The 23,894-nt window shown below is 35.2% G+C and overlaps 2 protein-coding genes and 1 non-coding gene across 6 annotated transcripts; 2 read left to right on the top strand and 1 right to left on the bottom strand.

Annotated features, from left to right (window-relative positions):
- Positions 1-338: 338 nt before the first annotated feature.
- Positions 339-10,095, top strand: cd22 (cd22 molecule). Of its 2 annotated transcripts, none has more exons than XR_007829421.1 (8): positions 339-601; positions 2,702-3,067; positions 3,366-3,632; positions 4,921-5,190; positions 5,524-5,614; positions 6,255-6,294; positions 7,494-7,602; positions 9,504-10,095. XR_007829421.1 is itself a non-coding variant. In XM_051131713.1 (8 exons), exons 1-8 carry the CDS (start codon positions 562-564, stop codon positions 9,565-9,567), a joined length of 1,269 nt encoding a protein of 422 aa, XP_050987670.1. In that variant the 5' UTR covers positions 342-561; the 3' UTR covers positions 9,568-10,095. The 2 variants fall into 2 exon arrangements, 1 of the variants encoding a protein (XP_050987670.1); XM_051131713.1 differs by having other exon boundaries at positions 342-601; positions 7,472-7,602.
- ncam3 (neural cell adhesion molecule 3) lies at positions 9,610-20,238 on the bottom strand. 3 transcript variants are annotated; one of them, XM_051131710.1, is made up of 16 exons: positions 20,065-20,234; positions 18,810-18,881; positions 18,154-18,351; positions 17,860-18,042; positions 16,920-17,063; positions 16,720-16,837; positions 16,082-16,236; positions 14,993-15,126; positions 14,642-14,759; positions 14,381-14,548; positions 14,176-14,295; positions 12,658-12,785; positions 12,359-12,524; positions 12,076-12,268; positions 11,049-11,174; positions 9,610-10,631 (listed from the first exon to the last, which is right to left on the bottom strand). In XM_051131710.1, the coding sequence occupies exons 1-16, from the start codon at positions 20,126-20,128 to the stop codon at positions 10,589-10,591; spliced, it is 2,130 nt and encodes a 709-aa protein (XP_050987667.1). In that variant the 5' UTR covers positions 20,129-20,234; the 3' UTR covers positions 9,610-10,588. The 3 variants fall into 3 exon arrangements, with proteins under 3 accessions (XP_050987667.1, XP_050987668.1, XP_050987669.1); XM_051131711.1 differs by having other exon boundaries at positions 17,905-18,042; positions 20,065-20,231; XM_051131712.1 differs by lacking the exon at positions 11,049-11,174 and having other exon boundaries at positions 20,065-20,238.
- A 1,092-nt stretch (positions 20,239-21,330) lies between these two features.
- trnak-uuu (transfer RNA lysine (anticodon UUU)) lies at positions 21,331-21,403 on the top strand. The gene has a single exon. It is a non-coding gene; the product is annotated as a tRNA-Lys (tRNA).
- Positions 21,404-23,894: the final 2,491 nt, after the last annotated feature.

The raw sequence follows: 23,894 nt of genomic DNA, 5'->3' as shown, positions 1-23,894 counted from the left end.
CTATATACTGAAGTAGGTATCACACTAACTACAGTCATATTTTAGGAGATGTACAGTGGCAATTCCATGTTATTTCTTCATGGGGCTACTTTCCCTTTTTTCAAAGATACATGGTGGGCAAAACAGACTTGCTGGAGACTGTAGAGGGACCTAGGATTGAGAATAACTTTCACTGACCTCCGTCACTCTTTATACTTAATAAATTCTTACATCATCTCACATCAGCTGTCATTTCCTTTATAAGTTCCTGTTTAACATGCTGTTTAAGTGTTAAAAAGCATTTAGTTTCACTAAATAAACATTATGGATGTAGACTCTGCCCATCATGCTTTAATCATATCATACATATCAAATAAACATATCTATGTTATTATTTAAGCATAAAATAAAGGAATTCAATTAAAGCACAGATTTAGGGAAGTTTTCCACCATGGAACAAGGATATCCGTTTACTGATGCAAGCTTTAGTATATTAGGCCTGTTGTGGAGTAAGACTGAAACTTATTATTGCATATAAAGAAAGTGTTTTCCTCCTAGACAAAATCACTAAAGGGACGAAACATGTTTTACATCAGCATATTATTGCAGCTGCTTGTATCAGGTGAGTATTTTTTATTTTTTATTTTTTGTAGATGATTGAGTATGTGTATAAGCCAAAAATATCTCTGCTTTACTGACAGAGCTGCTTGTTTTCAAACTATATATATATATATATATATATATATATATATTAAACTACATTAAATATATTAAAATACATTAAGTTAAGTAAATAGTTAAGTAATACAAATAAAATTAAATTATTAAAAATTAAATATTAAAATTTTCAGGTGTTTTGAGAACTGAATTTATTTCAGGGTTTCCAGTTGTTTCCAGTTGTTCATGACTATAGGATAAAGTGTTTCTGCTCAACAGTATTTTAGAGCTTGGTATAATTAAATATATATAAAGAGTTCAGTTGCAAAAGCCTCTAAATCCATCTGACGTATTTCTTTAAAATGACCATTTCTTTCTGGCTACTTTGTATAGGTTTCTATGTAAGTAAGTACTGGTACTTCTGATTGGGCTGAGGCTATAATGTAGCGAGTATGAAGTAAAAGTATTTGATGGACGTATACTATGTGTCAGGAGCATTCACTCACTATCATTATCTCATTTGTGACCGAGATGGCTTTTAGCTGGTTTTGCATCTGAACACTTCATATATATATATATATATATATATATATATATGTGTGTGTGTGTGTGTGTGTGTGTGTGTGTGTGTGTGTGTGAAAAAACTGACTATCTTTCCCAGGACCATGGAAATTTGGAACCATGAAACCATTGTTAAAAGAACGTTAAGTGGTTGCAATCAGTTTATTTTAGCTACATTTAAATGAACAAATTTAGTTGTTTAGTTGACTAACTTTCAACTTTTTTTTGTTTAATGTAACTAAAATAAATTGCTTGCAACTACCTACCTATAAAAAAAATTAGTACATTCAATAAATTGTTTTTTCTGTATTTTTCTATCTATATTTTTAGCTGATTTAGCTTATTTTAAAGCTTGTTTTGTTACATTTTAAATCATTTTAAGCCATCTCATAGTCACTTTGTGTGCTGAGGTGATTCTGGACTAAACAGTTTGCTGCTTTACATTTTGGTCAGATCCGGTCACTGATAGTTAAAGGAGAAGTCCACTTCCAGAACAAAAATGTACAGATAATGTACTCACCACCTTGTCATCCAAGATGTTCATGTCTTTCTTTCTTCAGTCGTAAAGAAATAATTTTTTTTGAGGAAAACATTTCAGGATTTTTCTCCATATAATGGACTGATATGGTGCCCCGAGTTTGAACTTCCAAAATGCAGTTTAAATGCGGCTTCAAACGATTCCAAATGCGGTTGTAAACGATCCCAACCGAGGAAGAAGTGTCTTATCTAGCGAATCGATCAGTTATTTTCATTAAAAAAATACAACTTAAATACTTTTTAATCTCAAACACTCGTCTTGTCTTGCTCTCCCTGAACTCTGTGTATTCTGGCTCAAGACAGGGTCGAAAAACTCCAATCATATTTTCTCCCTCAACTTCAAAAATGATTTAAAATCATCCTACATCGCTGCAGAAGTACCGACCCAGTCTATGCAAAGTGAACATACAAAAAAGATCAAACAAGTTTTAACAAAAAAAGGTAAAACAGTGATATAGGACAATTCTGAAGATGAGGGAGAACATGAGATGGGAGTTTTTCAGCATACCCTAACTGTCACGAATCGGAACAAAAACAGAGTTCAGGGAGAGTAAGACAAGACGAGCGTTTGACATTAGAAGTATATAAATTGCATTATTTTTTATGAAAATAACTGATCATTTTGCTAGATAAGACCCTTCTTCCATGGCTGGGATTGTTTGAAGCAGCATTTAAACTACATTTTGGAAGTTCAAACTCGGGGCACCATGTCAGTCCATTATATGGAGAAAAAACCTGAAATGTTTTCCTCAAAAAACATAATTGCTTTACGACTGAAGAAAGAAAGACATAAACATCTTGGATGACAAGGGGGTGATTATCTGTAAATCTTTATTCTGGAAGTGGAGTTCTCCTTTAATTAGAATCTTCATTTTAAGTCTAGACTCCAAAAAAGTGTTTTGTAGGTGAAGAACAAGGAGCAATAGTGACTTATTGAAACCTTAACAAACATTTTTTGTGTTTTTAGATCTTGTGGCTTCATGGCCAGTTTCATACAACCCTGGAAGCATATGTGTATTCGAAAGATCATCTGTGTATTTCAGCTGCACATTTGATTATGTGTCTTATCGCACACTTAAAACAACAAAATGGTTCAAGCCAGAAGCTCATCAGAAACAAGACGGGACGCAGGTGGGAATATCTGTCTATAACTCAGTGGCGGCAGAGATTCACCAGCTATACAAAAACAGAACGACTTATGCAAACCAAGACAAAAACTGCTCACTGCAGTTACATAATGTCTCCAGAAGTGACTCTGGAAGATATTTCTTTCGCTTTGAAACATATAATGAAAAATACACAGGATTAGGTGGCATAAACCTCAACGTAGCAGGTAAATGAAAGGCCATATTTGTTTAATGACAAATAAAATATCAGCAAACCACTATCTCCAGCATACACTCTTAAAAATAAAGTTTGCAAATAACCTTTCATTGAAAATTCCTTAAAATAACAACTTTTTATAATCTAAGTAACTTTTTTACACTATGAGGAACCTTTTGAGCTATAGAAAGATTCCACAGATGTTAAAGGTTCTTCATGGAACCGTCAATGCCAGTAAAGAATGGGATGCTGATGTTGGTGTAAAAGGTTTCTGGTTACATTTTATTAATCTACACCACTTTTAACAGTTCTACCTTTCAGAGTAACAGTGAAACCACAAAGGCTGAATGGACACATCTATGAAGGAGACTCTGTGATACTGACATGCAGCACAGAAAACTGTACCCCAAAACAAGAGCTGTTTTTCTGGTTTAAAAACCAACGTCTGATTCCACAAGCCAATGAGAATGTGCTCCGAATCTCTTCTGTCTCTCACAATGATTTTGGCAACTACTCCTGCGGTCTGAAGAACAGCAGCACGACTTCCGCAGATGAAGTACTGCTTGACGTAAGATGTATGTTTATATCTCTGGCTAGTCTGTCATTTACATAACATCATGGCTTTTTAAGCAGCATTTTAAGTCATCATGAACACACAGTTTCCACAAAAATATTAAGCAGCACAACAGTTTTTAACATTGATAATAATATGAAATTTTTCCTGAGTAGCAAATCAGCATATTAGAATGATTTCTGAAGGATCATGTGACTGGAGTAATGACTACTGCTACATTTTAAAATAGAAAAAACACTTATTTAATGCTTAATGTGTTCTTCAGAAAAAATCCTTCAGGTCCCACAAATTCATTGGTTTTTCACCATTTTTGCGTTTTTGAACCCTTTCCAACAATGACTGTATGATTTTGAGATCCATCTTTTCACACTGAGGACAACTGAGGGACTCATATGCAACTATTACAGAAGGTTTAAACACTCACTGATGCTTCAGAAGGAAACACGATGCATTAAAAGTCGGGGGGGTGAAACTTTTTGAATTTGAAGATCAGTGTAAATTTCTCTTATTTTGTCTTCTGGGAAACATCCAAGTATCTGTAGCTTCTGAAGGACAGTACTAAATAAAAAAAAAAAAAGATATTTAGGCAAAATAAGAAAAATGTACACAACTTCATTCCGTTCAAAAGTTTACACCCCTGGCTCTTAATGCATAGTTTTTCCTTCTGAACCTTCTGTAATAGCTGCATATGAGTCCCTCAGTTGATTTTGATCTCAAAATCATACAGTCATTGTTGGAAAGGGTTCAAATACACAAAAATGCTAAAAAACCAAAGAATTTGTGGGACCTGAAGGATTTTTCTGAAGAACAGCAGGTAGTTTAACTGTTCAGGACAAACTTATGAACAGCTATCACAAAAACAAAACAAAACAAACAAAAAAAAAAAACACAGGTAACAACACAGTAAGAATGAAGTGTATGTAAACTTTTGAACGGGGTAATTTTAATAAATTCAACTAATAAAAATAAAAAATAAAATGTATTTTGTATAGTCCCTCTTATTTTGGTAAAATAATTAACATTTTGCAGATTCTGCAAGGTTTTTGTTTAGTACATTCTGTCTATTAGAGAATTAACATCACACAGAGATGTTGCATGAATTTGAAATTGCTACTAACCTCTCTGTTAAATAAGTTACTGTAAAGCAAATGAGGAACCTTGATGATTTCAGAAGATTTCACTAACCCACAGTCAGTTTTTGATGCAACACCTTTTTGCAACTCCACCATTGCATGCGAATGTTTCACAGTTCTCTCTGCAAATACAGACCCTGTTGCTTCTCCCCACAGATTGTCCAAAGAACACTGAAATAGCCGTTTTGCCATCTGGAAAGATAAAGGAAGGAAACTCACTGACTCTGATCTGTATGAGCAATGCCAACCCTGCAGTGACAAACTACACTTGGTTTATGATCAAAGAAGCAAACGTCTCTTATATAGGATCTGATCGTGAATTCTCCATCAGATCTGCTAGTCAGAAGAACAATGGACAGTACTTCTGCACTGCTAAAAATGACATGGGTTCTCAAAACTCTACAGTCATAGCACTGGAAGTTGAAGGTAACAGGGAATATTTGATTCACAAGAGGTTGTGTTTGAATACTAGGTTATTGCTAACTATAGTGCCAAGAGGTGTATGAAAAATATTATGTGAGTGGCATGTTTCCCATTTTTAGTAAGTAAAAGAATAATGTTTTATAACATTAGTAATGTTAAATGTGACTTCAGTTCATTTATCTCACTGGAAATAACATCATTATGCATCATGCTGCACATTGTGGAAAATATCACCTAGGTATTGCATGCATGCAGAAAACTTGCGTAACATAGTAAGAATATTATACTTTTCTGAGCAATGTTTAATCATATTCACATTTTTGTTTGTTTCTCTAGTGCCTGGTCGTCGAAATTCCATGCTGACTGCAACAGTTGTGTTTTTGTTTCTAATGGCTGTATTGTTAGTCCTGTTTGGTCTCATTATATGGTGGGTGGACTGGACGCACAGCATGTGATAATATCCTGTTGAAATGCTGAGAGAACACAAAGTTAATACGTGTTAAACGTGAACTGATTGCATGAGTTTGTACTTTGCAGAAATGACTCTACTTATTACACAAGCCCTCGATCACTTCCCCATCATCAGTCTTACGTTGCTCTGATTACGTTAATCAGTGTGCCAGTCAACACGCAATTAGTTAGGCAACGTATTTGTCTAAAGTATAGTTTTCTGACTTTAGTCAGGTTAGATTATGTATGGCGTTTATTTAGTATCAAATTCTGTGCACTAATAACAATGTGCGCACATTTTGGACACCATATTCAATATAATGAGGATGAAAAGGAGGCTGTGAGGGACAGATACAGTCTTTACCATGACATGCAGCACATATAGGTCTGCAAACTTTTTTTGTTAACCAAGAAGTTTTTGGCAATACATTTCATCAACTAAACAATCAGTATGTTGTTAAACAACAGTAGGCATACAATTCATTGAACGCATTTTCATTCACGTCAAACATTAAATATGACGCCACCCTGACTTAAGGTCTATTTTATACAGATATTTGAGTTATGATTATAGAACAATGCATCATGTAAAGTTATATCTGTTCATATCTTCACAGGAGGAAACAGTTTCCATCAAAGAAGCCACCCACAGAACAGGTATTAAACACATGGAAAGTTCTGCTTATGAACAAGAAATCTCTGTACTTGGGTGCATCAAAATAAATAAAAATAAAAATTTTAAAGTTTTAAAATATGTTTAAGCTCTACATCTAATGCATATTATTACAACCCTGCTGAAAAAAACAACAGAGACCATCACATAATTTGTAGCCTAATGGTTTTACTGGTTATAATGGGAATTGTACTGGTTTTAATGGAAACTGTAATAGAGACTGTTTGGCTTTTCTGTTGGTGGCTTGTTAAAACGACTAAATCCTTATGGAATAAGTCCCAAAACACACTACAGGAAATCATTTTTAATGATTTTTTAATGATTTTTAATGTGCATTTTTTGATGGTTTGTAGTGGAAACCATTAGAATTTCTGTGATGGATTCTATTTTTTGTTTCTTTTTCAGCAGGGGTGTGGCCAAATTTCATCTTTATATTAACTGTGTATTTACCGAGTCAACCACACCCGAGAAATGAAAATTATAAACAAGTATGCATTTGCAATTCAATCCTTATGAGTTTTAACAAAACCTTTTCGTTATTGTGCTCTAGCAACATTACCAAAGCTGTAATTCAGTTAGAGCATATTACATTCTTTGATAGTAAAGCATCAAAAGTTAGTAAAAATCGTTGTAGTTTCACACTGTACAACAGTGAAAGTAATGTGTAGCCAAGTATGAGAACTCATACTCAGAATCTGTGCTCTGCATTTAACCCATCCAAGTGCACACACATTAATTTTCTTTACTTATTTACTCACCATCATTTTGTTGTGAATGATTGTACAGAGGGTGGTATAAAGCTGAGTGTGGAGAAGACCTACATTTCCTCCCAGTTTTGAGAAACAAACCCACAACCTTTTGGGTTACAACTCTGACGCTTTGACCATTAGGCCACAACTGCCATGTGTCATAGTGTACATGGTGTGCATGGCAGTTGTGGCCTAACAGTTAGAGAACTGGATTTGTAACCTAGAGGTCATGGGTTCAATTTCCATAGGTGGGGGGAGTGAATGAACAAGTCTCTCATCTACCCTCATTACCCACAACTTTAAAAATATATATATATTTTGCACATTTTATGACTTGAGTGGATCTTACATATTTTGCACAATCTACTGTTAAATAGGAACTAAATTAAAGTGATTTTTTATGTCTGATCAGACATCTGCATTCACTGTCACAGTCACAGAGGAGATCTATGAGAACCTGAGAAAATCGTCAGAGTCTGAAGAAAACCGTACTACGTGTGTGACATATGCAGATCTAAGGCTTCCTCAATCAACCTCAGACAGGTAATGGTTAAAATGTCATAATGGTGATTATGGGGGAAAATCTGTAGAATCTCAAAACCCCCTGAATTGGCTGTGTTGACATCAGGGCTGCCAACTTTTGAGTTCCACTTTGAGTGAGAATTGCCACAACGGGTTGGTTGGGGATGTTTTGTTTAAAATAATAATAATAATAAAAACAACAACAACAACAACAACCATAATAATAATAATAATAATAATAATAATAATAATAATAATTTAAATAAATAAATACCTGTCAGCAGAGTTTGTCTGACATATGGACATATTAATTAACGTTGCATCATAACGTAATTATGCATCATTATGGTAATTTTTATTGTCATAAAATTTATGTAAAATAATTGTTGCAGTGCTGCAAAACTATTAACTTTTCACCACAACAACAGCAATGTACAGTGAGAGAACTGTTATTACTTTACAAGTCATTACTTTTATAAATAATTGCAACCACATTTCAAAAACATTTTTACAAATTTTGATATGAAAATTTAAACATTTTTCTATTAAAAATGTAAACATTTTTTCTAGTAATCTATTAGTCTGCATTTATATTATTTAATGGAGATCTATTTTTACAAGTTATTTTCCAATTCATTGTTATAGTCATTATGTCAGTCATTTATGTGAGGGATATATCTTTCATTTTGCTTTTGTTTGAGGGTGCTTAAGGGTGTGAGAAAATGGACATGTGGCGTTAGAGTGTGAGAACAATATCTGCTGGGTTGGCAGCCCTGGTTGACATATTTCCTGCTAAACAGAAAGCAGGTTCAGAGACTGAAGAAACATCAGCATAGCCAATAGCTTATACAGCTCTGAAAAAAAATCAAGAGACCACTGTTTCTCTGGCTTTACTGTTTATAGGTATATGTTTGAGTAAAATGAACATCTTAGTTTGATTCCAAATAAGCATATTATCATTTAGAGAATTTATTTGCAGAAAATGATTGAATGAATGAACTGGTGAAAATAACAAAGAAGATGCAGTGTATTCAGGTCCATTTCTGTTCAGTAATTAATATTTGATTATTTTAGTGTACTAGCACTAGCCATCCAGCTGGTTCCACTGTAAAAAAAAAAACAAAAAAAAAAAAACTTGTAGAGTCAACCTAATAATTTGTTATCCGGCTGCCTTAATATTTTAAGTTCAGTCAATTCAAAATATTTTTGTCAGCTTGAAATGTTAAGTTGTAATAAGTGATTTTAGTTGATCCTAACTTGCCCAGCTTTTAAGTTTAACAAACCAGTTTTTGCTTAGTCAACTTAAATATCTAAGTTGTTACATATACAACGTAACATTTAAAGTTGACTTAACTTATTTGAGGGTGCTTAAGGGTGTTGACTTAACTTATTTGAGTTGACTGAACTTAAAATTTTAAGGCAGCAGGGTAACAAATTATTTTAAGTTGACTAAACAAATTGTGATTTTTGTTTTTTACAGTGACACAGCAGTGTTTTTTTATACTAACAAGATCGGGTTGAAGTGATCACCTAATCAGTAATTCATTAAGCAGAATGAAGTGTGCCTGTGTTGTAATTTAACATACACAGGAATGAAATGGCATGTAGAGATGCTGATTTCAGAAAAAAATTGGAGTGGTCTCTTAATTTTTTCCAGAGCTGTAGTTAACAGAAGGAACTTTAACATTTTTCCACTATTATCTAAAAGCAATGAGCCATAAAAAAAAACATTGCTCTTATAATAATATACATTTAATTTTTACATTTTTTTTTTAATTATAAAAAAATTATAATTGTTTTAATTTTATTTAATTATATAATTCTATCTTTATAATACATTATTAATAATATATTATGTAAAAATAGATTATTTAAAATGAAATAAGAGACTAATACATATAAACATTTCTTTTGTTTTGTAGACCACGTTGCAACAGGCAAGAGGGGAACAGCGTGATCTACAGCATTCTTAGTTACAAAGACTGAATGAATCTAACCACTGTGAATAATGAGTTTAAGAAGCAGCTGTTGTATATTTTTCTCTCTTTTTATTCAAAAGAATCAAAAAGTTGTGAATACATTTACACTGAGTACAAAATTACTATAGGATCACACACAGAGTATAAAAGCTTTGAAGAAATAATTTATACAATGTACAGTAAAGGTCAAAAATGTATTAATAAATCTATGTACATCTTTTTGCAAGCATCTGTATTTACATCCACATTTAACACCACTTGCTCAAAACATTCAAACACGGTGCATTTATGTAACAAATTATGATGTTGAAACAAATAAAATGCAACGTAATATCTATATTAGCTCAAATGGTTTTTTATTTTTACAGTCCTGTATTTTAGATTTTATCCAACCTACAAGCATATGTTAAATGCGCAATAAATTAATACTAGTGACGACATTATATGATATTATGCTCCCATTATGTCAGTAATATTATATTTAACATGTCAACATCATATTCTGCTTTTTTCTGCTCACTACTGAACATACATTCAGCTCAAGCAGCATTTGTTATGTACAGTATTTACAGTGCAGGATCATACTTATAATGCTCCTCTACATCCTACAGTTCCATGTAGTACAATCACCATTTAATAACAAGCATAATCTAAATCGCACAGGACTTGAACGTTTTCCTGCAAATAACAGTCGTCCTTCATGATGTTTGTATATTCGTTCCAGACTGCATCACTTAAAAGTGAAGTATATCATTAATGTCATTGGTCAGACAAACAGATGGTCCCGCCCCAAACCTCACGCTATTGGTTGAGCCATGCTGGGCCATCCAAAATGCTCAAACAAACAAATCAGTGTTTTCACAGCACCACAGAACTGTAGTATTTACACATCTTGGGGTACAAATAGCTTACATACAGTATTAAAAAACGACACACTTCACCCTTAAGCTCGCAATCAGATGTCCTGAGATTTGTGTGAAGTTTTTTCACACTGTGAATTCATATTGTGTACTGTCTATCATCGTCCTCTAGGCCTCTACTGCTGACGGATCAGTAGATTCTGGTTTCTTCCTGCAAAAAAAGAGAGAATATATCATTATTTCTACAGTGCATGTGGGGCAATACAGAAGTTGTTTTCTGTGTTTATGAGGCAGCTGGATTGTTTTGTTCTCTGGGGCAATGGGTAATAGAGAAAGTAATAAAAATTGTGAAAACAAGGGTTAAAAAAATGGCAGTAGGAATTACAATTGTGATTTAAAGTAATAGTTCACCAAAAATGAAAAATCTGTGATTATTTGATTATTTACCCACTGGTTACTATTCTATGATCATACATAGGCAGTATCACCATGTATTATCATATGCATGTCATTTTTGGGTGAACTATTGCTTTAAACCTGGTTCTGTAACATAAAACCCACATGCCATTTTTTGTGAATGACAGCTTTGATGCCCAGCTGCATTCATCCCTTTGAACTTGGCACCTACTCGAATTTGGTAAGAGGCGCTTTGTCACACGTGACCTCTGAATGAACGCCATTCACTGCCCCATTGGCTGACTGAAGCTTTGGGATGCTGCCTCGTGGTAGTGTTAGCCCGCTCAACTTCACGTCTCTGTATCAAAGGACACATGAGGACTGAAGCTTAGGGGGGTCAAATCACACACAGCAAACGGCAAATCTGTCTAAATGCAAACCCTTTAAAATGGACTTTAAGATAGAACATATTAAGGTTAAAAATCTTAGACAACATCTTAGAAATAATATCAAAAGGTTAATTGCTAAGAAACGTCTTTATAATCTGAATATTAATCATTTTGTCTACATATATTATTAAATATATTATTGTCTACTATATTATTAAAAATATGTTAAATAATATTTTTATAGCATTTAAAAATCTTAGCTTGTTCAAAATGCATTAATTAAAATTATTATTACTTTTTACTTTTTTAGTTTAATTTTTAATCATTTTGTTAACACTTTACAATTAGGTTTTATAAATTCTACATAGTATTTTATTAATGTATTTAATTTATTAATTTATCTTGCTTGTTATGTTAGTAAAAAAAATAGTATTCTTTATGGTTAGTATCTTAGTTTTTATTAGTAACTTTACTTTGAACTTTATATGATCTTATTGTGAAGTGTTATTATCATTTCAAAATAAGCTTTTATTTATTCATTTATTTTTGTTGCCATTATGATGTCAACTTCCATTTCATAACAGCAATACCAAAAAGTGAATTATTTTTTATCTTTATTTAATTATTTACCAAAGTATCTTTTCTTGATGTATATGCACTGTACATAGAGGAATAGTTCACCCAAAAATGAAAATATGAATTCCAAAGACATTTTGGGTGAAATATTCCTTTAAAGAACTATACACAATCACCATAAACTAACATTGTGTGCAAACAATGTTTTTTTGTAGGACTAAAAACTAGGACAAAAAAGAACAGTTTTTTTGTTTATCTCAACAGCATGGACATTTAATGATGAAGTTGTCTTACCCAGAATTATTGGCCTCTTCATCGATCCCTTTAATATCTGACATTTTGTGTACAAACAGTTTGCGAGCGAGGAAGTTAAGCAGGCCGCAGTGGTTGGTGTAGCAACAGAAAGCATCTACTGATACCATCAGCACCAAGAAGACGAACATTACAATTCCCACCACACCTCCTTTTCCTATTGCTGGCTGACTGACTGCAAGAGAAAGCGAAATCAGTTCATATCAATTAAGTGTGAATTGTTTATAATGCATAATATTATTATGCTTGCCCTTATCAATCCTACCAGGTTGTGGGACGGTGAAGTTAACTTTAGCAGTGCTTGAGGAGCCATTGCGGTTTACTGCATAAACCTCCATTTGATAGTTGGCATTGTATTGGAGATTGTTCAGCTTGATTTGGGTGGAGTTTCCAGGAATTTCCTTTTTAGTCCATTCCTCATTCTCCTTGCTCTGTTTTAAACCAGTAACATTTTACATTTAGATATACGGTTTGCACTTCACATTTTTAAACAATAGGAAAAATACATATTCTGCTCAAATGAAGTGAGAAAGTGAGAAGTTTTCGGCTAGACTTCAGACTGACCCCTTTGTAGCGTACGATGTAGTATAGGACGGGAGAGCCTCCATCTTTCAGCTGTTTAATGGGGATGGAGACTGAGTTCTTGTCCAACTTTTTCTCGCTCAGAGACAGAACGGGGCTGTCAGGTTCACCTAAATGAGAGAAAGAGAAAACATAAGATAAAAAGAAAAAAAAAAAAAAAAAACGAAACAGTGCAACAGGTTGATCTTAGGGCTGGGTGATATTGGTATTTACAAAATTATTTATTTATTATTTTATGTTATATTTATTATTATTTTATTTTGTTCATTCAAAAGTTTAAGGGCTGGTACAATTTTTCTTTTATTTTTTAAAAATAAGTACATTTATTTTTTTAAAATAACTGTTTTCTATTCTAATATATTTTAAAATATACTTATTTTTTCTTGTGATGTCAAAGCTGAATTTCATTGTCACACAATCCTTTAGAAATCATTCAAATATGCTGATTCAGTGTTGAAAACAGTTGAGCTGTATAATATTTTTGTGGAAACGTTTTCAAAAGGATTCAAGTTCAAAAGAACACACCCCAAATATTTTGAACAGTAATCTAATACTGACATTCAATTTGCTCTTAAACAGCTAATTTCTAAAATAATTGAAAATGTTTAATGCAAAAACTAAAATACAGTAAAGATATAGTTCAAATGCATGTTTTCTACACTAATTCATTTAATGAACACAAGATGTGAAAAATTAGAATCAGTGAATCAGTGATTCAGTGATTTTGAATCAAGGAAGTGATTCAAACTTACCAACCCTAACACTGTTTTTGTTAAGTTTAAAAAAAATGTGTGTGATTACTTACAAAACTAGTGACTTAATTAAAATGACTGTAAAGTTTATCACCCAACCCTAGTTGATCTAAAAATGCTGTTTTGAAATTTGATGTTTCACTTTTGGCCTCTATATTATATTAAAGTTATTAGAATATGTTAGCATCATGCTTAAGTAATTGACAATCCAGTGGATAAGCTCCAAAATTATTCACTGTAGTATAGATGTGTGAGAGCGGCTGACCAACATTGATTTCATGCTGAAGGAAACCTGAAGTGGCGATTTTCTGTCCTCGCTTTCTCCAGCATTGAAAACATGCAGGTAAACTCACTTTCACACGTCTGTATCACAGTAAACAATTAGGCTTGTGTTTTAGCCTATCAACTGGAGATGTATGCATTCAAAATTTTGATTTACCATCTACAAAGGAAGGTCAGAATAAGGCAATGGATGGAGCCCCGGGACCAGGAGCAGGTCGTAATGCATGAAGAATGGTCATCATCAAACAGGTGGCAATTAGAGAAAGAATGGGCAGCGAAAGCAAATAATGAACATATGTGATGAGCAAACAGGCATTGATGCATGACAACAATGAGAGCATGACATGAAATCAACTGCAAAAATGTACTATCATTGTTTAAAAAATAATGTTGGGCCTGTAAACCAATGGCCATGATATGACGCAGATGAAATGAATAGACAGGAAAGAACTCTGTTGATACTCACGTTGGGAATGTGTAAAGATCTTGTGTTCTGTAGAGAAGTTTCCTTGGAAGTGAGAGTTTTTGGCCGCAAAGCGAACAGAGTACTCTGTGTACGGCTCAAGTTTCCTGATCATCAGGGGATCTACAAATGTAAGCGTTTTCATCACACATTTGAATTTGAAAAACCATCAAAACATAAACTTAACTTCTCTCAGTGGTTTATTTACTTGTGGGCGTGACAAAGACTTGTTTCCAGATGTCTTCAGATGGTTTCTTCCACTGAAGGATGTATTGGGTAATGGAGGACCCTCCATCCTGCACTGAGGCAGTCTGGATGATGACAGAAGATGAGAGCCCCGGGGCCACACTGAACTTAGTGGGTGTCCCAGGCCAGGCTTTTGAGAGAGAATAACAAAAGTTTTATGCATAATTAATAATATCAACAAACCAAAGTTTGTTAACTTTATCAGCTACTACAAGAGCCTTACTTATCAGTTGGAAGTCCTCAACGTTTGTTCCTGCCGTGTTGCTGGCTATGCAAGAGTACAAGCCACCATCAGAGGGCATTACGTTTTCAAGAATCAGCTCAGATTCCTCCTCGTTCGTCTGCTCACACATGTCCGTGTAAGCAGGAAAGACAATAAGAGACAGGAAAAAGTAATTAAGACCAAAGAGAAGAGTACGTGGGTCAAACTTCCTGTAGATATAGAATCTCTCCCAGTCGCCACCACCAATTATAATCTAATTATAATAATATTTCTCTTAACCCATGCAAGACTTTTTTGTCTTGAACATTTCTCCCAAAAAATTGCAAATGAAAATGTAGGTAGGTTTCTCACCATTTTTTCTTTGGTAGTCTTCCTGACCCACTGTATGGTTGGTGTTGGATGTCCTGTGGCATTGCAGATCACAGATACATATTCTCCTGGATTAACCGCCAGCTTGGTTTGATCCAAAACTACAGTTGGACGCTCTGAAAAATTAAATTAAAAAAATCTGTATATGCATAACTGACATTCCATTCCAAAACATTTTAGGTGTGAAGAAAGACTGTTTTTCTTTATGTTAATTTAAAAAAAATAAACAACCTACCTATCTTTAATGTTTAAACAATACATTTTAAATATATCCATTGAGCCATAAATACATAACTATTATGGAAATATATAATATTTTTATATCCTACAAAAGAGTCAAAATGGGTTTTGTTAATGGGTTTTGTGTCAATTTGACGCTTAAATGGCACCAAATTCCCCATATCTGTGTTTGTGACTATAGTAAACACCTGTTTTTGAGAAGAAAAATGTTTTCTTGGAATACATCTTCGGATAAACAAAGTTTTCAAGAAAGGGAAATAAATTAGAGGAAAAAACAAACAATCAAGCCATGAACACATCAGTCCACTGCAATTTACAGTCCTTTCACAACCCATTTGACTCAAGACGTTGACTGAAGATCATGAAAATGCATTATGCATGCATTATGTAACATCGTGCAACCGGTATGGGCTAACTGCCAAAACTTACTGGCTATAAAGACTTGCAGTGGGATAATAAACATTCAGTAAGACAATAAATGGGGTCAATTTTGATATCATGTTAAATTTTGTTACTGTATATTGACTGAAAACAAATTATGGAGACCAACTGCAGTCATTCGATGCCTCTGCACTTGTCTTGATTTTATTCTTCAGGGAATGATCGCTAGGATCATGAAAATTCATTATGCATGCATTATGTAACATTTTGCAACCAGTTTGCTAACCGCAAAGGTTACTGGCCATGATTTTGATATCATTTTAAACTTTGGTACAGTATATTGTCTAAAAACAAATTATGCAAACCAACTGCCCTCATTCAATGCATTTGTGCTTTCTGCACAATACAAATCACTTCACTTTTAAGTTTTATAGAAGAGCCTTGTTTTACCTGAGACATCCAGAATAAACGTGGCACTGTTTTCCCCGATCTTATTGGTAGCCATGCAGATGTATTCTCCAAAATCACTCCTGGTCACTGCAGAGATGGTGAGCTCACTCTTATCTGAGTTGTATTTGTAACGGGAGTTGTCAAAGGTGGAAGGCCTGAGGTGAAAGAGGCAGAAACACAGTCTGTTTGCCACTATTGTTCATTAATAAACACAAATATACTCATGGGAGGAAAAACTAACAAATAAGAGACAAAAGGAAACTCTAAATATACAAAACAGCAAGCTGGGACTATGAGACGAAAGAATATGTGTAAACACATGTAGTATAGGCTCTGTTCCCAAAATTAGTGAGCTGCCTTGCTGTCTACAACCGATTTCAATAAAATTTCTATATTTGCTATATACATAAGCTTGTCTAAAGAAGGCCTTTTAAAAAGCAGCAGCTTTTATGCCGGTAGCACCTATTATGCTGTCTATGTAGGTAGCTCACTAGGTTTTGAAATGGAGCCATAGAAGTAGTCAGGATGGATTATTTGCATGTAACATGTAGGAACTAGAACTTTTGACTTCAAAAGAGACTAAAGATTATATGTAAGCATGAAGGAAATATTATAGCATTTTCTTTTGATATACATACGTTATCCATGAAATATTCGGAGTAGGTTCTCCTTTGACCAGGCACACTATGGACACACTGGTGTTGGGTCCGGCAAAAACACTTTTTCTTTCCTGATGAATCAGGACGGTCGGTGGCTCTGGAGAATGGAGAACATTAGAAGGATATATTCACCCTGGCCATACTAAGAATAAAAATGATTCATTCCTCTATGTCCTCACCATTTACAACAACAGAGATCTGGAGCTCTTTGCTTATGGGACGTCCCTTGATCTTGCCTGCACAAGTGTAGGTTCCACGGTCTTCCTGCTGAATTCCCTGAATCTGCAGAGACTTATCCTTCAGGATTCTGAGGTGACCTCGGCCTGTACAAAGAGAAGAGAACAGGTAGCGCGTGAGCAGTGTCAGAGATGCAATCTTATTACTTTAGATTCATGCGATGAAGCCTTTAAAAGCCCACATGCACACTCTTAAAAGGCCAGTTCATCCCAAAATCAAAAATGATATCATTATTTAGCAAAACAGGCTCACTGGAAAAACATACCTCAAACTCTACTTTAAAAATGTACCTATACATACAGTTCACTCCAGCTTCCTTTCCTTGCTTTTCACATAATTTATAATTCTGGTTCATATAATATGTTTCCATCTCCATATTTCTGGGTTATCTGATGTTGTGCACTTGCTCATTCGCTCACCCGGTACAGCACTGCACTTGCAATGTGGAGTGCTCTGTACAAGTTCCACACATTCTTCCAAAGAGCCTGGAATGTTATTTAGTCCCCTTTAATAATTCCACACCCGGTGGAAAACAAAAGGAGAAATGTGAGTAAATAATAATAGACTTTTCATTTTGGGGTGAACTATCCCATTAAGGTTGTCAATGGTGGCGTTTACTTGAAATGGGGCAGGGTTGAATGTTTTGGAGCTGTTTCTCATGGCCTCACCATCAGACAGGAAGACAAACCACTAAACCAAACTGTTCACAGATGTTTCCCAGCTATTAGCGAGAAACATCTCTCGATTTGGTTCCAAATCGGTCATAAAAACAAATGCACGGGCCCCTCCCACCACATCGCTGGATCGTCCACCATCGCCATCCTGCCATTCTGCCATCTACAGGCATCACTAATAGCTAGGAAGGTGAGGAGACCCCCATACCACATAAAAGACCAGTGGAACCTGCAGCATGGCCATCCCCCCTACCGTCATCATTCACGATGCGATTGTTCCGATACCAGTGGATCTCCACCTCGGGCGCTCCAGACACCACGCAGGGAACAATCACTGTCTGGTTCACCAGAAATTCATGGTACGTCCCTGTGGTGCCAAAGTCCGGTGTTCCTGATTGTTGGACAAAATTTCACATGAGAAGCATTCACAAATGTTGTTAAGTTATGAGATAAACGTTCTTAAACAGTCTTCAAGAACATGAACCAGAAGAAGGGAACTTACGGTAGACATAGATCTGGTAGCTCATCTTCTTGGTGCCGAGATCGTTTTCAAATATGCAGGTGTAGGTTCCAGCGTCATCTAATTGAAGGTTCTTCAAGATCAGTTTACTCGAGGACTCATCATTTTTTTCGACTGTATGGCGATCTAGATCAACTTCTTCATCACCTTTCAGCCAAGTAATATCTCCCTCTACATCAGCTGAACCACGCAACAGAACATAAGAATAGATACATATTGTAATATTTCACAGATTAACATCAAAAACAACACATCCTTTGTTATTTTATGACAGTAACATTATAACTGTGATATTATTAATGTTTCAACCAGTAAAGATTGTTGTATGCCAAAGTCTCCAAAAGTATTTGAACTCCAAAATAAAACATTAAACCAAGTGCTATTTATTTTTAAAAGGCACAAGAAAACTTTAAAACTTAGGTTTTAAATAATACTTCAAAATGAAAACAAGAAATGTTGACTCGTGAGGAAAACTGATCTTATACAGTCACAAAAGCATCATTTATTTCCACTTAGGCTGATATTTTCCAGCTAATGTAACAACATTAAGACATTTTTAAGTGAATCAAGAGAACAGATATAATTTGGAGTCATTATTTTTTGTCAGATAGTCAGTTCTTAGTAGTAAACACACCAACCTTTGCACAAGAGCAGAGTGTCGCTTCCCACCTTCACATCTGGGTCACTATTGATGATGTCTAATTTGGCATCTAAAATGAAAGAAAACACATAACCACAAAACTAACACTGAGTTTTATACTTTAAAATAAAGGTTCGAAAAGGGTTCTTTCAGTTGTGTAAAGAACATTTAAAAAAACATTTTAAAATCTATAAAGAATCATCTGTGCATTGGAAAGGGTCCATGGATATTAAAGGTTATTTATGTAACCATATTTTAATAAAAAAAACAACTTTTATTTTTAAGAATTTATTTGAGTTTTAATGCTGACAGTGCTGAAGGATCGCTTTATTGCATCGCTACTACAAACAGCTCTGCTACTAATATTGGTTCACAGATGAGGAAAAGAGTAAATGGACAATGGAAATGACCGGCTTCCCTTGCAAAGCAATATTTCTTCCTGTATAAGCAATCAACGACGTACAGCCACAAAGAACAGACATGGTTTTCTTTTCAAAGTGATACATTCTCCTTCACATGAGAAAGTGATATTGTAAGTAATCTGCATATTTTTTTTTTTGTTTGTTTGTATTTATATATTTTAATCTGTAATTATTGGAATAATTGTGTTAAATGTCATGTCAAAAAATAGGTAAATAAAATTAGCAAAAAAGTAAAAAAAAAAAAAAATATATATATATATATATATATATATATATATAGTAATAAAAAGAGAAAAATAAAAAGGCAATGACATCATGATAAATTATAATATATACAAATTAAATTTATTTTATTAAAATATATATGTACACTTGAGACAAAATGATGAATAAATCATAAAACTATATAATATTGTACATATATTTGACTATACTTACATGTACATTGCTGAAAATGCTCATATTTCTGATGTAATATCCAATTTTCAACACAAATAATATTGTCAGCACAGCAATGTGAGTTACATATTTAAATCAACAATTTAATTTAAAAATTTGCTTAATTTAAAATTTTATTTATATAATAAATCCCACATTCCCAAAGAATAAAATTATATAATATTGCATATATTTGTGGCTATATTCATATACAAATATCTGAAAATGTTTTTCAATTTTTGAATGAAAACTTTAACAAACTGTAATTTGGTAATAAACCCTATATTCCAGTGTGGTCTCACATTTTTGGACACCACTTTATTTAAAAGCAAATCAATATGTAACAGAGAAATGAAATTACACTCAAAGATTAGAAAGTAAATTATTCCTCACCTATCAGTGTTGAGCATATAAGAAGGAGTCCACACAGTCTGAGTATCATCATGTTTGCAGTCATCTCTTCCAGTGCACCTCTCTTGGAGTCTAACAGGCAACGTGTTCCCCATGATTTTATATGCTATGACAGAGACAGACAGGAACCTTGTTATCTGGACAATCTGACCCCGAAACCACAGATGTTTCATTCAGATGATGAAGCGCAAGGATGCGGAGACTCGCACCGCCGCCCAGACGCCAGCGACCCTCCCCTCCTGCGCACCGGATGAAACGAGCCCTGCCGTCCCCTGACACTTGATGGAGGAAGATATTTTTATCTCACGATCTTGCATTTTATTGAAGACGATTAAGAACATGCGGAAGATAAAGAAACACATGTACATAAACGTTACTGAATAGGAGAAAAGGGAATAAATTATTATTTATTAATTATGAATTAATTTTTTTTTTTTTTTTAGATTTTTTTCCCCCCATTGACTACGTAATCAACAGCTAGCCTATTTACATTATCATACTAACTAGAATATACTTTAAAATTGTAATACTAATAAATAACTGACAAATAAACAAATTAAAGAATTCATAGATAAGTTTGTTTTGAGCCTACATTTAAAAAGTTACCATAACGTTTTATGATATGTAGGTTTGCTGTTGTACAGAAGTGACTTGATATTCAGTATTACAGGAAACTTGTAAGTTTAATATTGCTTTTATTCACTTATATAAACTAGCAATTAATGTAAATTTTACAGAAATGAACTACCCGTTTAGCATCAAACGGGTGTCGCTAAACAACGCAGAGACTGAAAGCCGGTGTGGAGTATCGTATACGAGTGGAGCGGAGTGAGTTCTCCTCCGAACTCAAAGCGTCTGCACTCATTCCGCGTCAGCTCCACTCCGGATTTTACATTTCACTGCTCTTTTCTAAAAGCTCTAGTAAGTACTCATTTTGTAAAGAAAAAGTACATAATTTAGATTGTGTAACTTAATTGGAGTTTAATTATATTTTCTTACAGTTTTACACAGAAATGAAGTAGCACGTGATTTGCCAGTCCCTGGTCTTTCTTGACCAGAATTCTCCTCGTTTGCATAATGACGCAGTTAAAAGTTAATGACCATGTACCTTCTTAAAAGTGCACGTTCTTGTTGGAGATGAAATATAACGTGGATGTGATGCAAAGTCTGACTGATTTCTGTGATTCGCTCTTTTCGGACAGTTCGGCTGATTGAACCAGTTCAAAAAGCCGTTTCCTCATGTCAAGAGCCTAGATAGCTCAGTCGGTAGAGCATCAGACTTTTAATCTGAGGGCCCAGGGTTCAAGTCCCTGTTTGGGCGTAGGGCTGTCATCTACGGGGCAGCAGCTTTCTGTGTAACCGAAAGGTTGCGGGTTTGAGTCCTGAGTCCGGCAGGGATTGAAGGTGGTGGAAGTGAATATCCAGTGCTCTCAATACCACGACTGAGGTGAGTCCCTTGAGCAAGGCACCGATCCCCCAACTGCTCCCCGGGCACCACAGCGATAGCAATATGGCTGCCCACTGCTCTGTTTGTGTGTGTGTGTGCATGCACTTGGATGGGTTAAATGCAGAGCACAAATTCCAAGTATGGGTCACCATACTTGGCCACATGTCACGTCCTTTCCAATCAACTGAACTGAAGTTCGATTCAATTCGATTTTGAGTGAACCGGCTCGACCGGTTACATGAGAATCGGCTCAAAGAAACGATTCATTCAAGAATCTAGCATCACTAATAAATACATATTTTTTCATTTGCCTCGATATTGATTCAACGGGTCATCGGATGCCCATTTTCTTTATGATTTAGGGTCTTAATGAAAAGTCTACAATATACTTTGCTTAAAAATTCTCAATGGTTGTGTAAAACAACACTCTTTTTACCTTGCCAAAATCAGCTCTGCAAAAATCAGCTCATTCTGGTCGAGGCTGCTTTAAATGCAAATGAGCTCTGCTCGCCCCGCCCCTCTCTTCTCTCTGTGGAGTGACGAGTCTGTTTATTTTAGCCGCATTTAGCCACGTTTAGCCGTTAAACTTCCTAACTACCACGTTATAAGGAAAGGCGATCGCAAAGAAAAAAACCCTTATACTCATTTCTGCTGTAAGCGAAGCTGGATTACGAATGATTCCCACAAACACAGACGGATATATGTAGATCGGAATGCGCATTCCCTTCACAAACAAACATAATGTACTGCATCTTCAGCTGCTCAGATGTCGGGAGTAAATGACGATCGTTATGTACCGCAGTAAATATAGTTTGCAGTTTGATATTCAGATTTCTTTTGGCTATAAATACACAGCGCGCTGTCATAAACATGCGAAAAATCCCGAATGTCATTCTCCATGATTTGTGAATTCTGGAGATGCTGTCCCTTTTGGCTGAAATCATTTTTTTTTCGATGCGATTCTTAATTTTATAATGCTTATAGCTCTGAAAGTTGGAAACTTAGCAGACTGAAACAGGTGTCATCTTAATCAGCTTGATCTGTGTTTTTTTTCACAGCAAAGCTCTTGTCCGTAAACCCCTTGGTAATTCTGCTATAGTAAGGATGTGAAAAATAGGCGCTCTTCATGTTTAACGTGTTTTACCAATAAACATGCAGACTGCTCTTCTATCGTAATGTCACACAGTGCTGTTCCAGTGAATAATGGTTTTCCAAGCCCTTAGATAAATCACACACGTCTCCAATAAACTATTGTGATTTGTAGCATCTTTCACATTTAAGCTTTGGTTGTTTTACCTTTAAGTCCTTAACCTTAAGTCTTGGCTTCAATTTGCTGATGTGAGGAAATGTTTCGCAGTATATTTTTTGTCAGTTGATGCTTTCTTGAGCCCTTAACTATTATTCTGATTTGTGAAAACTTTCACAGTTCAGTACTGGTCAGCTGAACCTTCCCTGGGTCATGTACATCACTTTCGCTTTTCTGATCTGTGAAAACTTTCACAGTTCAGTACGGGTCAGCTGACCCTTCTCTGAGTCATGTACATCGCTTTTCTGATCTGTGAAAACTTTCACAGTTCAGTACTGGTCAGCTGACCCTTCCCTGGGTCATGTACATCACTTTCGCTTTTCTGATCTGTGAAAACTTTCACAGTTCAGTATGGGTCAGCTGACCCTTCCCTGAGTCAACCTGAAAACTTTCACAGTTCAGTACGGGTCAGCTGACCCTTCCCTGAGTCAACCTGAAAACTTTCACAGTTCAGTACGGGTCAGCTGACCCTTCCCTGAGTCAACCTGAAAACTTTCACAGTTCAGTACGGGTCAGCTGACCCTTCCCTGAGTCAACCTGAAAACTTTCACAGTTCAGTACGGGTCAGCTGACCCTTCCCTGAGTCAACCTGAAAACTTTCACAGTTCAGTATGGGTCAGCTGACCCTTCCCTGAGTCAACCTGAAAACTTTCACAGTTCAGTACGGGTCAGCTGACCCTTCTCTGAGTCATGTACATCACTATTCTGATCTGTGAAAACTTTCACAGTTCAGTACTGGTCAGCTGACCCTTCCCTGGGTCATGTACATCACTTTCGCTTTTCTGATCTGTGAAAACTTTCACAGTTCAGTACGGGTCAGCTGACCCTTCCCTGAGTCAACCTGAAAACTTTCACAGTTCAGTACGGGTCAGCTGACCCTTCTCTGAGTCATGTACATCACTATTCTGATCTGTGAAAACTTTCACAGTTCAGTACGGGTCAGCTGACCCTTCTCTGAGTCATGTACATCACTTTTCTGATCTGTGAAAGTTCAGTACGGGTCAGCTGAACCTTCACCGATATAGTGATGTACATGACCCAGACAAGGTTCAGAGAAGA

Source organism: Labeo rohita, chromosome 16, assembly GCF_022985175.1.
Source record: "Labeo rohita strain BAU-BD-2019 chromosome 16, IGBB_LRoh.1.0, whole genome shotgun sequence".
Taxonomy (NCBI): Eukaryota; Metazoa; Chordata; class Actinopteri; order Cypriniformes; family Cyprinidae; genus Labeo; species Labeo rohita.
Note: the sequence above shows the minus strand (reverse complement) of the source record. Positions and strands in the feature narration are given on the sequence as shown.